At 41.2% G+C, this 14,891-nt stretch overlaps 1 protein-coding gene across 1 annotated transcript in view; it reads left to right on the top strand.

Annotated features, from left to right (window-relative positions):
- The window catches only part of LOC143924363 (aldehyde oxidase 1-like), a 258,253-nt gene that overhangs the window by 134,593 nt on the left and 108,769 nt on the right, over positions 1 to 14,891 (top strand). The window contains exons 13-14 of the mRNA XM_077448643.1: positions 4,094 to 4,197; positions 10,402 to 10,586. Of these exons, the coding sequence (XP_077304769.1) occupies positions 4,094 to 4,197; positions 10,402 to 10,586 (289 nt within the window). The remainder of the gene's footprint in view (positions 1 to 4,093; positions 4,198 to 10,401; positions 10,587 to 14,891) is intronic.

Raw genomic sequence — 14,891 nt, 5'->3', positions numbered from 1 at the left:
TTGCGCGGTCATGCTACACTGTACCCAAATGAAATTGTTATCATTTTGTTCGCACAAATAGAGCTTATTTTGGTGTTATTTATTCACGACTCCGTTTTTTGTTTTTGCGATATAAGCGCAAAAATAGCGGAAATTTGGAAAAAAAACAATATTTTCTTTTTTCTATTTGAAAAGAAATCCAATAAAATCAAATTTTGTCATAAATTTAAGCCAAAATGTATTCTGCTACATGTTTTTGGTAAAAAAAATTCCGTTAAGTGTATAATAATTGGTTTGTGTGATCACGGACATATGTACGCAAATGATCATGTACATATGTGTGCAGGTGATCACGTACATATGTGTGCAGATAATCATTGGGACATGTGATTTTAGTGGGACATATGTGGGGGACATGTTTTTATTATTAGGGACATGTGTTTTTATTATTTGGGGACATGTATGTTTTGGGGACATGTGTGTTTTGGGGACATATGTGGGGACTGTGTTTGTACTGTGTGGTGTGTTGTGTGTTTACACTACACTGATGATCAGTGAGTAAAAAGCTGTAAAAAGCAGCCCATACTCACTGATCATCAGCCGGCTGCAGCGTTCTGCTCTCCTCTCCTCAGCGGTGACTTCCGTGTGAGGAGAGGAGAGCCGATTGCCTAGCAACCGGCTGTTTGTTTACATCACATGACGGCCGTGATTGGACACGGCTGACATGTGATCAGGAGGGCCAATCACAGAGCCCTCCTGCCGATCTGAGATGTGCCGTGTCCGGGTGACATGAGCACATCGGGATCGCGCCGCTGCGCGGGCGCACGCGCGCGCGATCCCGCTACTCCTGAATGACGTTCCTGAACGTCCTATCAGGAGTAGACGGCTCCCACCCGGCCGTATATATGCATTGGCCGGGTGGGAAGTGGTTAAGATATATCTTTTTATCTTTATCGTATATACTGTATTTATACCTTTTCTTGATCGTCAGGCAAATTGCTGCCTAGTTTGAGAAGTCAAGCCTGGGAGAATAAGGACAGCAGACCCCACCTCAGCGTGTATGCAGAACTGTAGGGCTCTTTCACATCATCACATTGCAGTAATGCATGATAGCGCACCAAGTAGGGTGAAATGCATTGTGTAATACACTACAGCATACAGTATTTCTATAATGCAAATACATTACAGTGAACCACAACACAAAATGTGCACTGTGGTTAACACATGTGCGCGTTAACAGCTTATTTATTTTGAATAGACTGCCTTAAAATGTATGTAAACCCTCACCTTGAAAAACAACCCGTATAGACAAATGACAGGGGGCGGGTGCTCTCTTGTTCCGAAAGGACGTCATATGATGTTGACCCAGTCTAATCACGTTTATGCGCCTTCAGGGGCGTGCAGCGTGGCAATCGCAGGGACGCTGTGTCCCTGGGATACAGCGTGAAACCCTATCTCAGTAAAGAGCCAATCCATGTGATCAGCTGTGTCCAATTACAGCTGATCACATGTAAACAAGGAAATGCCGGTTATCAGCTCTCCTCGCCTCACACTGACAGAGTGTGAGGGGAGGAGAGCCAATCAGTGGCATTTCCTCAAAGGGGAGACCTGTACAGATAATCAGGGCACTGATTATCTGTACAGCCCCAACAGCGCCCATCAGTAATGCCAATCTGTTCCCATCAGTGATGCTAGTCAGTGCTGCATTTCAGTGCCCATCAGTGCCTGCTCACCATTGCAGCCCATCAGTGCCATCAATCATTACCCATCAGTGCCACCTATTAGTGCCACCTATCAGTTCTCACCAGTGCTGCATATTAGTGCCGCCTCATCAGTGACCTTTAGTGCTGCCTCAATAGTGCCCATCAGTGCAGCCTCATCAGCACACATCAGTGAAGGAGAAAAATTACTTATTTACAAAATAAGAAACTTTTTTTTTTCAAAATGTTGTCTTTTTTTGTAATTTTTTTTTTTGCGAAAAATAAAAAACCCAGTGGTAGCTAAATGCCATCAAAATGAAACTCTATATGTGTGAAAAAAAATGATAAAAATTTAATTTGGGTGCAGCGTTGCATGACCACGCAATTGTCAATCAAAGTGTGGCAGCGCTGAAACCTGAAAATTGGCCTATGCAGGAAAAGGGTAAAAGTGCCTAGAATTAAGCGTTTAACCACTTAAGCCCCGGACCATTTGACTGGCCAAAGATCAGAGCACTTTTTTTTGCGATTCGGCACTGTGTCGCTTTTACTGACAATTGTGCGGCTGTGCGATGTGGCTCCCAAACAAAATTGATGTTCTTTTTTCCCCACAAATAGAGCTTTCTTTAGGTGGTATTTGATCATGATCACCTCTGCGGTTTTTATTTTTTGCGCTATAAACAAAAAAATTTCAATTTTGCTTTTTGCTATAATAAATATCCCCCAAAAAATTATAAAAAAACTTTTTTTTTTCCTCACTTTAGGCCGATACGTATTCTTCTACATATTTTTGGTAAAAAAAGTCGCAATAAGCGTTTATTGATTGGTTTACACAATAGGGGATAGTTTTATGGCATTTTTATAAAAAAAAATATTAGTAATGGCGGCGAACAGCAATTTTTATCATGACTGCGACATTATGGCGGACAGATCTGACACTTTTGGCGCGATTTTGGGACCATTCACATTTATGCAGCGATCAGTGCAATTAAAGGGCAACGTACAGGTACGTGATTCTGCCTGCATGTGCCCTTCTGCCGACATATATTGTCGTGAGGCGGTCGGGAAGTGGTTAAAATTTAAATGAAAGGCAAGACAATAAGTGAGCACATTCCCTCTGTTCTCAGCTGCATAAGAGCTAGAGGGGGAGAAATATCAGTACACTGAACTTCCCAGTGAATGGCTGTGCAGGGTGTGTGTTTTAGGACAAGCCTGATCATTGGAGAAGAGTAGGCTTTGTTCCCAGCAGAGCTAGAGAACTGACCACGCTGTGCTCTCCTGTTTAGTGTGGTCAGTTTTTAACCACTTCAGCCCCAAAAGGTTTTACCCACTTCCTGACCAGGCAATTTTTTCAGATACAGCACTGCTACCCATCAGTGCCACCTACATGTGCCAATCAGTGTGCCTATGAGTGCCCATCAGTGCCGCATACCATTGCCACCTATCAGTGCTAATTAGTGCCACCTATCAGTGCCCATCAGTGCCGCCTATCAGTGCCCATCATCAGTTCAACCTCATCAGTGCCGCCTTATTAGTGTCCACCAGTGCAGCCATATCAGTGCCCATCATTTAAGAAGAAAACTTACTTATTTACAAAAAAATGTAACAGGCACAAAAAAAAACGTAAAAAAAAACAAAAAATGTTTTTTGGAAAATTTTCGGTCTTTTTCTATTTGTTGCGAAAAAATAAAAATCGTAGAGGTGATCAAATGCCACCAAAAGAAAGCTCTATTTGTGGGAATAAAATGATAAAAAATGTGTTTAGGTACAGTGTAGCATGACCGCGCAATTGTCATTCAATTTTCAACAGCGCTGAAATCTGAAAATTGGCTTGGGCAGGAAGATGTATAAGTGCTTGGTATTGAAGTGGATATATATATCTACTTCAATGCCAGGCACTTATACACCTTCCTGCCCAAGCCAATATATATATATATATATATATATATATATATATATATATATATATATATATATATATATATACATGTTATATACATGTTGCTTTTTTATCAGGTATTTATAACAGGTTTCTTAAAAACCTTGCTAAATTCTGGGAATGGGGTTTGATGTATTATTTGAAGACTCCTCTCCTCCCCACATGTGGGGCCTTCACATGGATTGCAAATTTCTAGAGGAACAATTTTTTTTTTCTCAAAAGTAGATGAAAAAAGCAACTAAAGAGCTAATTGTAAATGTTAACTAAAATAATGTGCACAAATGAGAAATATATTTTGTGGATTGTTTTCCTGACTGTAGCCAATGTGTCTTCTATTGTACTTTTAAACAAATGTCAAATGTTGTTGTGTGCATGTTTTTTTTTTTTGTTTTTTTTTTACTATGGTATCTTGTTGCTGCGGCAACTTCGTAACTAAAATATCTAATCCTAAAATGTGTGTTCCATTAACTACATGTAGGTAAAACACGGACAATCCCACTGGATGACTCCTATTTCTCAGGTGCCTCTGATTTAAAGCCAGAGGAAGTCTTGCTGAGTGTCTTTATACCTTACTCAAAAGAGGTAAGTCTTAAAATGTCATTTCCAACTTGCTCTTAAACTTAATCCCTATCTTTTTTGTGTTGACTCTATGGGGATGATTTACTAAAACTGGAGAGTGCAAAACCCTGGTGCAGGTGTGCATGGTAGGCGATCGGTTTGTAACTTCAGCTTGTTCAATTAAACTTTGACAAAAAAAAAACCTGGAAGCTGACGAGTTTCTTAGCAGAACTACACATGATTTTGCACACTCCAGCCTTAGTAAATCAACCCCTATGGCTTTTTAATATGTGTGTTAATCTGTATAATTTTTTGAAGCGAGATGCCTTTTAATTCTCACCCTGTCATTTTAATATCAATTTCATGGATAATAAACAGGAGACGCATTAGCAAAAATAAATGTAAATTCTTCTATTTGTTAAGATTCACCCAAAACAGCTATTGTGTTTGAAAAAACGAAAGGAAATGGCATCCAGGGGGTATTTGACCAAAACCTCAGACTTTTTAATTTAATAATCCATATTAATTTTGTGACTGCCAGACTTTTTTTGTCAGATTTCCAAGCTGGATCTAAAATTTTACGACAACAAAATCCGATCAGGCTTTTTCCAATCGTGTGTAGAGAATTCCAACGCAGTGGCACGCATGCTCAGAAAAAATTTGGAGACGAAAGCTATTGGCTACTGACGTAGTCCTGTCTTACGTTTTGTACGTCACCTCATTCCGAACGATTGGATTTTCCGACAACTTTGTGCTACTGTGTGTATGCAAGTTTCGGCCAAAATCCATCGGAAAAAATCCAATGGATTTTGTCGTCGGAATGTCCGACTGTGTGAACAGGGCAATACTACTCCAGACTAGCTAGCACCGCATGGTTAGGCCTGGCAATGACTTAGCCAGCCCTCGGTGAACTGCCTTTTGCGGGCAGGGAGCTTGAGCCCCTGTGGTGTAGAAATAGTTCAGGTGCTAACTGTCCTCTGCACAGCTACCAATCACAGATAGCTCTCTTCAAGCCTTGCCAGCCAGCCTGGCTGCAATGAGCTCTTTCCACTGCCCTTCCCACAGTCCTCTTTTCTGGTTCTGCACCCATCTCAAACTGCAACCCCTAGTTCTCTCAGGCGTGTGCCTCCCCAGTCCTTCCAATTGTGCTCCACTCACCAGCCCTCCTGGTGGCTCCTTCCAGTTGTCCTCCCTGGAGTCACTTAACAGTGTTCTCTCCCATGTTCCTCTCCTTGCTCTCTCATGTGCCTCTCCATCCAGAAGGATTTTTTCACTCTGGCTGGAAGCACCCGAGACCCCCCCCCAGACTGGAGAGCTCCATGTGGCCCCTGACTGCTTACACACTCTCTCACTCCAGCTCTTCTACCCGACAACTCCTCCCAAGCTGGTCTGACCCTGGGTATTTAAGGAGGCCTGCCCCCTGCCAATTCAAGTTGGTCAAGGCTCCTTACAATACCCCAGACAACTCCACCTCTCCTCCCCTTCCCTCTTTCTATCACCTTCTAGAAAGAGAAAGGTGACAGTGATGCTACCTGTGAGTCACCCAGCCCTGCCCTGAGACATTCCCAGCCCAGAATGAAAACAGGCCTAGCCACCAGCTAGTCCTGCCTACATTTTCCTACTCTCCAGAAAAATCTTCAATCTAGCACCTTCCTAACTAGAGGGTGCTACAGTGTCTTTTCTCCTTTTATTCGTGTCCCTTTGAGAAAATGAAAAAAATAAATAAAAACTGTTTTATCGTGAGAGATTTAGCACAAGTTGAATCTACTTAACCATAAAAACAAAAAACAAAAAGTGGGCACTGTGTACTTGTTTAGCAGCTGGCACAAAAAAGTGAACATACAACCTTCAGAAAACCATAAAACAACAAAAAGTGGACAGTGCTTCCTGTGATTAATGAATAAGTCTTACTATGTGAATAAAGTCCCAGTTAATAAGTCTGTGATTTGACTTCAATCTTCTCTGTGTACCCGAAAGATTCCGACAATGCGTGCGATATGTCTAACCACCCACCAGAAAGTAGCAAAAATCCAGCATTGAATAAATATCACCCAATATGCTTGGAAAAGAAGTCATAACTATGCACCTTCATCAATCGATGCACTCACCAAATAGTGTTACACCTTAGCTCATTACTCTGATGCAAAGAGACATCCTCCTCTGGTGCACTGGTTGACTGATGGTCTCCAGTAAGGTCAGGCACTGTGCAAAAAAAGCTCACCCATGGGAGCCCAAACGATGCTCTTACAGTGTAGTAGTTTATTTCAAGACTTTAAAATTAAGTATAAAAGCTGCAGCACAAAATAAGATCAGAAACCAACTAGCCACCGCTCCTGCCATGAGGCTGCGGGGGCAGGCAATGATGTCTGCATGTAGGCCCCTCCCAAAACGTTTTTTGCACGTTTTTAAGGAAATCGCATATAGCCAGATCCCTTGAGAATGTGCACGAGTATGAATCGCATCGGGAGGAGCCTACATCCTGACGTCATTGTCGCCGCATCGTCGTAGCAGGAGTAGTGGCTAGTTATGTAAGTTTCTGGCTTTATTTTTATGCTACAGCTTTTATACTTGATTTTAAAGTCTTGAAATATACTACACTATAAGAGCATCATTTGGGCTCCCATGGGTGAGATTTTTTTGCACAGTGCCTGACCTTACCGGAGACTATCAGCCAGCCAGTGCACCAAAGCAGTGTGTCTCTCCACTTCAGAGTACAGATCTAAGGCTTTACACTATTTGCCATCTGGTGAGTGCATAGATTGGTGGAGGTGCACATTTGTGACAAATTCTTTACCAAGCACATTGGGTGATGTTTATTCAATGCTAGATTTTTTCCACTTTCTGGTGAGAGGTTAGACATATCACATGCATTGTTGGAATCTTTTGGGTACAGAAGATTGTTTGTTTGAAGTCAAATCACAGACTTATTTATTGGGACTTTATTCACATTATAAGACTGTTGTAGGTATATAGAGGGCGCTCGTGTATATAATAACAACAATAATGAAATAAACACCTGTGGATGCAGTGCCAACCAGAAAAAATACTCTATACAAAATAATTTGAGTAGCACATTGAAACATAAGTGACATTAGTGTTTTGACACACTGCAAAAACAGTATAAAAAGTAGAAAAGTCCCAGTAGATACCGTAATAATCAAAATTGTAACGTGAACACTGTAATCTTCTTAGTGAGTAGAAAATCTTCTATATACTTAGTGAAAAAAGTCCTTCACCAGGAAAAGGAAACGACACCCCACAGTGCCAGACAATTAGTCTGCTTACCAGATGTATTAGACTTCTTTGTTTAAAAAGAAAGTCATGAAGGCCTGTGCAGGATTGTACTTGCTCACATATGGAGACTGTGTCTTAGTGGAAAAACCTCTATCCCGGATGGTCAGGTATGGGACATAAAAGAAACAATACATGCTTCCATAGCGTGATAAGGTTTATTAAAATTATTTAAAAACATAAACAGAAAGCCAAATGGCCTCTTACATTTGTTGGTGCCCACCCGGCACTGGGACTGCTAGTTGTACTATTGCAATGTAGGGCATACGAGCCATGGACCACCTCTGTGGTCGGCGTGCTTTCCACCCGAGCGACGGAAACAGCCAGAGAACTGGAAGTCAGAAGTGAGATCAGGAAACACGTGACCAAGGTGATGCTCCGACGTACGTTTCATATGAAAGTCTTCAGGGATGCGTACCTTGGTCACTAAGCAATGGTCCTTTGTAATGGACAGAAGGGGCGGGTTGCAGGACGTAGGCCTTGCGTCACCGAAGCGTCCATGGCGTCCATCCCTAAGCAACCAAAATTGAGTATTAATCAACAAACATGTTGATGGAGGATAAAAAACAAATAAAACTTTAACAAACTTTAACAAAAAAAGTTTAAAACAGAAACCCTTAACGACAAGGTAAAACCGCCATTGTGTTAGTACTACAATGCACATAAAAAACAGGGACGCTATATCAGGTTGAAGCCACAGTACCAGTTTACATCATGCCTGGTATAGGTGCTAACTGCACCCACTAATTCTAAATAACCTAATTCCCTCATATTTAAAATAAAACATTGAAAATACACAATGCTGATACATTACTGCCTCGACAGTGCTATACGCATATTAAAAACACAAAAGTAGGTTAGGCACATGAACATGATATCTATCAAATTTCCCCATCAAGCCTAATGGTGTTTTTACAATCTGCAGTGTGCCCACACCCTTGGTATACTCAGATATTTATCAACAGAAGGAAGGGAAACTATGGTTGGCAAACGATGCTGGGATGCCTCATATGAATAAGAAAACATTTATAAATGTATCCTGAATGTCAATCTAATGGGGGAAGGGGAAGAAGGGGGGGGGGACTAGATAATTAATATTTGCTTAAAAAACTATTTAAATCAAATTCGGTGTTTATCCCATAGGGCTGCATTGTATGTAGTTTATACAGCCAATAGGTTCCATTTTGAGATATAGATCTCTTCATATGGGTGCCCCTCCAATGTTTCGATGCTTTATCAATGCCATAGAATGGTAGAAGCGTTGGATCACTGTCATGATGGATTTTAAAATGTCTAGGCACACTATGATTGGGGTAGCCTTTTTTGATGTTGGCAACATGTTCATTTATACAATTTTTTTTTCTGTCGCGTGGTTCTACCCACATATTGTAATGAACATGGGCACTCCAAAACATATGTCACATGATCAGAGTGGCACGTGATCAATGGTTTGATTTTGTATTGTTATTTTGTCACCAGAGATTTGAAATGAGGTATCTTTTTACTTGCACCCAATTTTCTGGTGTTTTTAAAAGCTTTGCATCTAGTGCAATAGTGGAAACCAGATCCATCCAGGAATGTGGGTATTTTCCTGGGTGGACCTGGTACATTCCATGCTATCAGATTTCTTAGGCCCGGAGCTCTTCTGTAGATAAACCTGGGTCTGTCTGGGAGTAGGGATTGTAAGTCCCTCTCCTTCAGTAAAATTGGTCAATATTTTTTAAAGATGGTTTCTACTTTTCTGTACTGACGGTGGTACCCTGAGAGGAAGGCCAACTCCCCCTTGAACTCCCTTTTAGGTTTGGTGGTCAGAAGTGACTGTCTATCCATTCTAGACACCTGTCCAACCACTCTTTCAAGTGTATTCAATGGATAGCCCTCCTCTAAAAATCTGTCCGTCAGGACCTGTGCAATGAAATCAGCATCATTATGGAAATTACGCCGTATTCTTATGTACTGTCCTTTGGGCACAGCGCCTATCCACTGATGGCAATTATGGGTAGGCACAAACACATTTCTATCCGTTTCTTTGAAATAGTTTCTCATTGTGATGGTATTTTGGGATTTAGCGAGTGTCAGATCCAAATAATTACAGTGGTCATTTTTCTTAGGAAAGTCATAAAACTTATGTGGGATCCCTCCCAAAGCAGTATAACGTCATCAATGTACCTCTTATAGAACAGAAGCTCTTTAGTTTTATTTGTAAGAAATGTTTCTACTTCCCACTTGTTTAATGTTAAGTTTGCTACACTTGGGGCATAGCGTGCCCCCATAAGACTGTTAATCATTAATCACCAGAAGTGCTGCACATTTTTTGTTTTATAAATCTATTGCTAACTTAAAGTTATTAAAACTTCCATAGAGCTTCCTGTGAAATAGGTTCTGAAAAGCTTGTAGAAGTGATGTGGGTAAGTGGTAAACCTTACTTTCAAGCTACTGCTCTTTCAGTTGTAAACTATAAAGTGTAAACCAGATCTAGATTAAATGTAAATTTACAAATTTATTTTCTACATAACAAGGTGTGATCCCCAACAATAAACTTTAATTAAAATATATTTATAGAATATCTAAACCCAAGATCTAAATGCAATATATTGCTGAAATGCAGTAATCTTGCCCCTTCCTGTTAGCTGAACTGAAAGTACAATCTTACGTTCCGTCTGTAAACTACTGCCCGCCTACCACCACGTAACTTTTTCTTGAAGTGTGGGTGACAACGAGGACTGGCTCATGAGTCTAGGATACAGTGCAGTAAGTAGGAGTGTTATGGAGATTGAGAAGTGTGCTACTCACAGGATTACTAGGTGAAAATGGATAAAAACCTAATGGTGAAAAAACTAATGCATCCACCTTATTTTAGGACTGGAGAGGTGCAATATATGTTTTTGGATTAGATACGGTTTAAAGACATCATTCGTTTTTGTTTTTTTTGTACAGAGACAGTTTGTGTCTGCATTCAGGCAAGCCCAAAGAGAAGAAAATGCTTTTGCTATTGTCACTTCTGGGATGAAAGTGGAGTTTAAAGATGATACTGACATTATAAAGGACATTGCATTGTATTTTGGCGGCATCAGTTCTAGAACTGTGTTTGCAAAGAACACCAGACAAGCTCTAATTGGGAGGTAAGTAAAAAGTAAATGTTTCTTTCAAATTCTTGCTAAGATGTAGATCATTTGTTGGCTAACTCCCAAAAATATTTTTGACAGTGGCAGGTATATGATTCTTATAGCATTCTCCAAAAGTGTGTAGCACCCTCTACTATAGGTAGGTGCTAAAAGTATAGTATTGTAGGTTCTGTCAGTACAGGTAAATTTAAGCAGGCCTACGCTGCAAGCTAGGCCTGTTCGTTTTTGATCTAGGGGCAGGGAGTGGTTAGTGTAGCAGTGGGTGTGACCACCTATACTTTAGTTCTGAGGCGCCTCCCCTGCTTCCATGAAGAATGTTCTGGAAGAGGGGCAGGGCCTAGAACTGGAGTAGTAGGCAGCTCATGTGAGGACCCCTGACCAATCCCCAAATGGAATTGGCAGGGGGCAGGCCTCCCATATAAGCTGAGGTAACAGGCCACTGGGAGGAGTTGTCAGCCGGAAGAAGTGGAGAATGGAGTACTAGACAGCAGCAGGAGGGCACCTCCATCTGGGTGGGGGGTAAGCCGATCGTGGGAGGAGGCCCGGGAGAGCTGTGAGGGAGCTTCACCCTTACACGGTCATGGATAAAGTCCTCATCTTTACACAGTCATTGATGAGGAGTTCCTGGAGCAGAGTGGCATGAGAAGCTGTCGGAACATATGGTGCGGTTAAGTCCTCCATCATGGATTCGGGGGGAAGGAAAAGGTCGATGACTTTACCACAGTGGAGAGCTGGATGTGGAGACATGCCTAACCACCTCGCTGCTATCACAGCGAGAGTCTGTCTCCCAACTGGTCTTCTCTTGTCAGTCCTAGCTACTTATTATTTGAAAACCTCAATGCTGTAATCCTATACATAATCTATAGAATTTAGTTATTAAAAATCAAATAGTTCAGTAAACAGCAGAAGGCTAATGCATTTCATTCTAAAAAGCCTTACGCATAACTCGCAGGCAAGGTACATGTGAATTTTCCCTAGACAAAGGTGGCTAGCAGGTTGTTGCCACTGTTGCACATGACCTTGCCTGGATAAAGATGATGTCAGCCACAAAGGCTTTATCAACAATTCAACCACCTCCTGAGATCCTGAGATTCAACCGCCGCTCTGAGATCAAAAAAGCAGATGCACTCTGCCTCTAATCTTGATGATGCATCTTGACCACCACTTAGTTCTGCAGAATCTACTCTCCCCCTATGACCTCTGCATAACAAACCTCTTCCTCTCCCTTTAGGCCCCTTTCATACTGCCGCGACTTGAAGGTCGCATGATTTTGCCACGGTTTTGACGTGATTTCAGGGAATGCCGGTGTAAACTTGAGGCCTCAACTCGCATCAAAGTCAGACCAGGGACCAAGTAGTACAGGGACTCCTTTGAAGTCGGTGCGACTTGAAGTCACACCGATATGAATGGTTATCATTGGGAATCATGGGGTATGACTTGCCATGTGACTCTGATGTCCAAAGTTGCAGTAAAAGTCGCACAAGTGTGAAAGGGGCCTTAGACCTGCCTGACATTTTAAAAAGCTCTAGCAAAAGAAAAATACCTCCCACACCAATAAAATAATCACTGAAACCCTAAACCCCAACACTCACTCTGTCTATCTAATTTTTTTTTTTTTTTTTTTATGCTACTAAAAATTTTAAAATTGTATGTGAAGTATGAAAAGAGAATAAGTTCCAATAAAAGGAGCAAAAAGATTATAAACTCTAAAAAAGATATAGTAATTATATATATTCTATATAATATAATATAGCGCTGTATAACAACAAACTCTTCTCCCTATGTACAGTATCCACTCTCTACCTAAACTTCTCTAACATACACTGACAAATGGTTGCTGAGAACCCACCCTTTTATAGTAAGGGGGCTGGCACATAACAAAACCCTTGTTGCTGAATTTGGATCAGCTGGCTTAGAAAGTGCATTATGGTTAAAAAGAATTGTCTGCATTAGTTCTTCCGGTCAGTGAACCTCAAACATGCAGTATTTACTTCAAATTCATGGTAGCTCTGAACCCAAACCTAATCCCTACTTCACAGTTGTGTGTGTGTGTATGAATTACATTAATTTGATCTAATACGATAAGATACGGGAATACAGATGGCAATACAAATTCAGAGATTTCAACACTGCCATGAGCTATTATTTGCTGTATTTTTACTGTAATATAGACATCACGTGTGTACATTTGCTTGACTATTGTATAACAGATGTACCTCTACTAAACCACTTACTTACCCCAACCTCATAGCCTCCCTGGCAGTATTCCCGAGTCTGGCTCGGGGTGAGATTTCAGTACCAAAAGCGATCGGTAACCCCGAGCCAGACTCGGGATCGCATCGCAGGATCCATGTAGAGGTTACTTACCTTGTCCCCTGGATCCTGCGTTGGCTCCCCGCTGTGATCTGCAAGCTGCTGTGTCTCGCTCGATCTATCACAGTGCCAAGCTCTGATCCCTGTGAGCGTTGCGAACCACGGGGACGGAGTTTGGTACCAAATTCAAAAAGTAAAAAACTCAGCACAGATACAGTACTGTATCAAATAATTACACATCCCCTTTGTCCCTAGTGGTTTGTCCAGTGCCCTGCATGCAATTTTATATTATAAATACTGTTCTTTCTGCCAGGAAACTGAAGATTGTCCATAGCAACCAAAAAATGTCAGTTTACGTCAAAAGTGCTTTTAGACCAGCTAGAAAACAGCGATAATAAATTAGAATCACTTGCAGAATTGAGTGATAGTGATTCGTGGGGAAATTCATCATCAAACACTAAAAGTAATGACAGCAACAATTCTGCAACTGAGCAAATTTCAGTGTTTTTGATTTGATAACATTATTGAATATTTATTATTATATTATTATTTGTTATAATTATTTATAGTTATTTATTATATTATAATTTATGATTTTGTGTTTCAAACTTTATCATCCCCAGGATGTCTAATAGACTCTTGTTTGTACAGATTTAAGTGAGTTATTTCAAAGAATTACAGGCCTACAATATTAAACGCTAAATTTCCATGCAAAATAATGGTACCGCTTTCAGCACCTAAAATCTGAAATAATCATACCGCCAGGGAGGTTAACCTTAACTATATTAATTGAGATTGAGACCACACCAAGATTGGAGTAAACACAGGCCGTAGCAGCCTAATTAATTTAAACAAATATATATTCAAATTAACCTCAACATCAAAAACATCTGTTAACCTTGTGTATTGTGTATTTTGACTTTTTTGAATTTGGCGCCGGTCTCCACTCCTGTGTGTCGTAACATCGCGGGGAATGGAGCTCGGCGGCACTCGGGCACTGTGTGAATCGAGCGAAGGACGGCTCGCACACACAGCGGGCGGGGGGGGAGGGGCATCGCTGGATCCAGGGGAGAAGGTAAGTAAGTCTCCCTGTATCCAGCGATGCGATCCCGAGTCTGGCTCGGGGTTACCGCTCGTGGTACTGAAATTCCAGCCTGAGCCAGATTTGGGATTACCGCCAAGGAGATTAATAATCCCATCAATCTACCTAGCTTTGGCTTTTGCAGGAACTTCCATAACCATCTGTGGAAAACAATACTGCACTGCGGTACCTCTCCCGAAATCCGAAATCCCACAATCCTGTCATAAGAAAATAAACAAACAAAACACCAAAATATACAGACAAACAATGAAAACCATGGGAGGGTGGATGGGAACTTTCCCTCACACTGTGGTGACTCATGGGGAGGGGCCTACCCTTTTATCTCCTCTTGTCCCCTCGGCACCATCTTAAACACCCTATATCTCATGTTACCACTACACAGTTTCCCAATTCATGTCAGCCCTGCACCTATATTATTTAATTTATTTTTGCTCCGGGCTTTTCTTGACTATTATATAACAGATGTACCTCTACTAAACCACTTACTTACCCCAACCTCTTAACCTTAACTATATTAATTGAGACCACACCAAGATTAGAGTAAACACAGGCCGTAGCAGCCTAATTTATTTAAATAAATATATATAACATCAACATCAAAAACATCTGTTAATAATTCCAGCAATCTACCTAGCATTGGTCTTTGCAGGAACTTCCATAACCATCTGTGGAAAACAATACTGCACTGCAGTACCTCCCCAATTGGTTAATAAGCCTCAAGCAGCCAGGCTGCCTCAGAGACAACCACCGACAGCAGTGCACCCATTACCAATTCCCAGCTAACCCTCGTTAGCTGGAAACCACCATCAGGTCCCATACCAACAATAGGTACTGAACTCTTCCTTCTGAAATATCTTCCTTCCTCTGCAAAGACCAACACCGCCACT

Source organism: Lithobates pipiens, unplaced genomic scaffold, assembly GCF_037356315.1.
Source record: "Lithobates pipiens isolate NorthernLeopardFrog02 unplaced genomic scaffold, aLitPip1_a1.2 Scaffold_22, whole genome shotgun sequence".
NCBI classification, from domain to species: Eukaryota; Metazoa; Chordata; class Amphibia; order Anura; family Ranidae; genus Lithobates; species Lithobates pipiens.
This window is presented reverse-complemented; position numbering and strand designations above follow the sequence as displayed.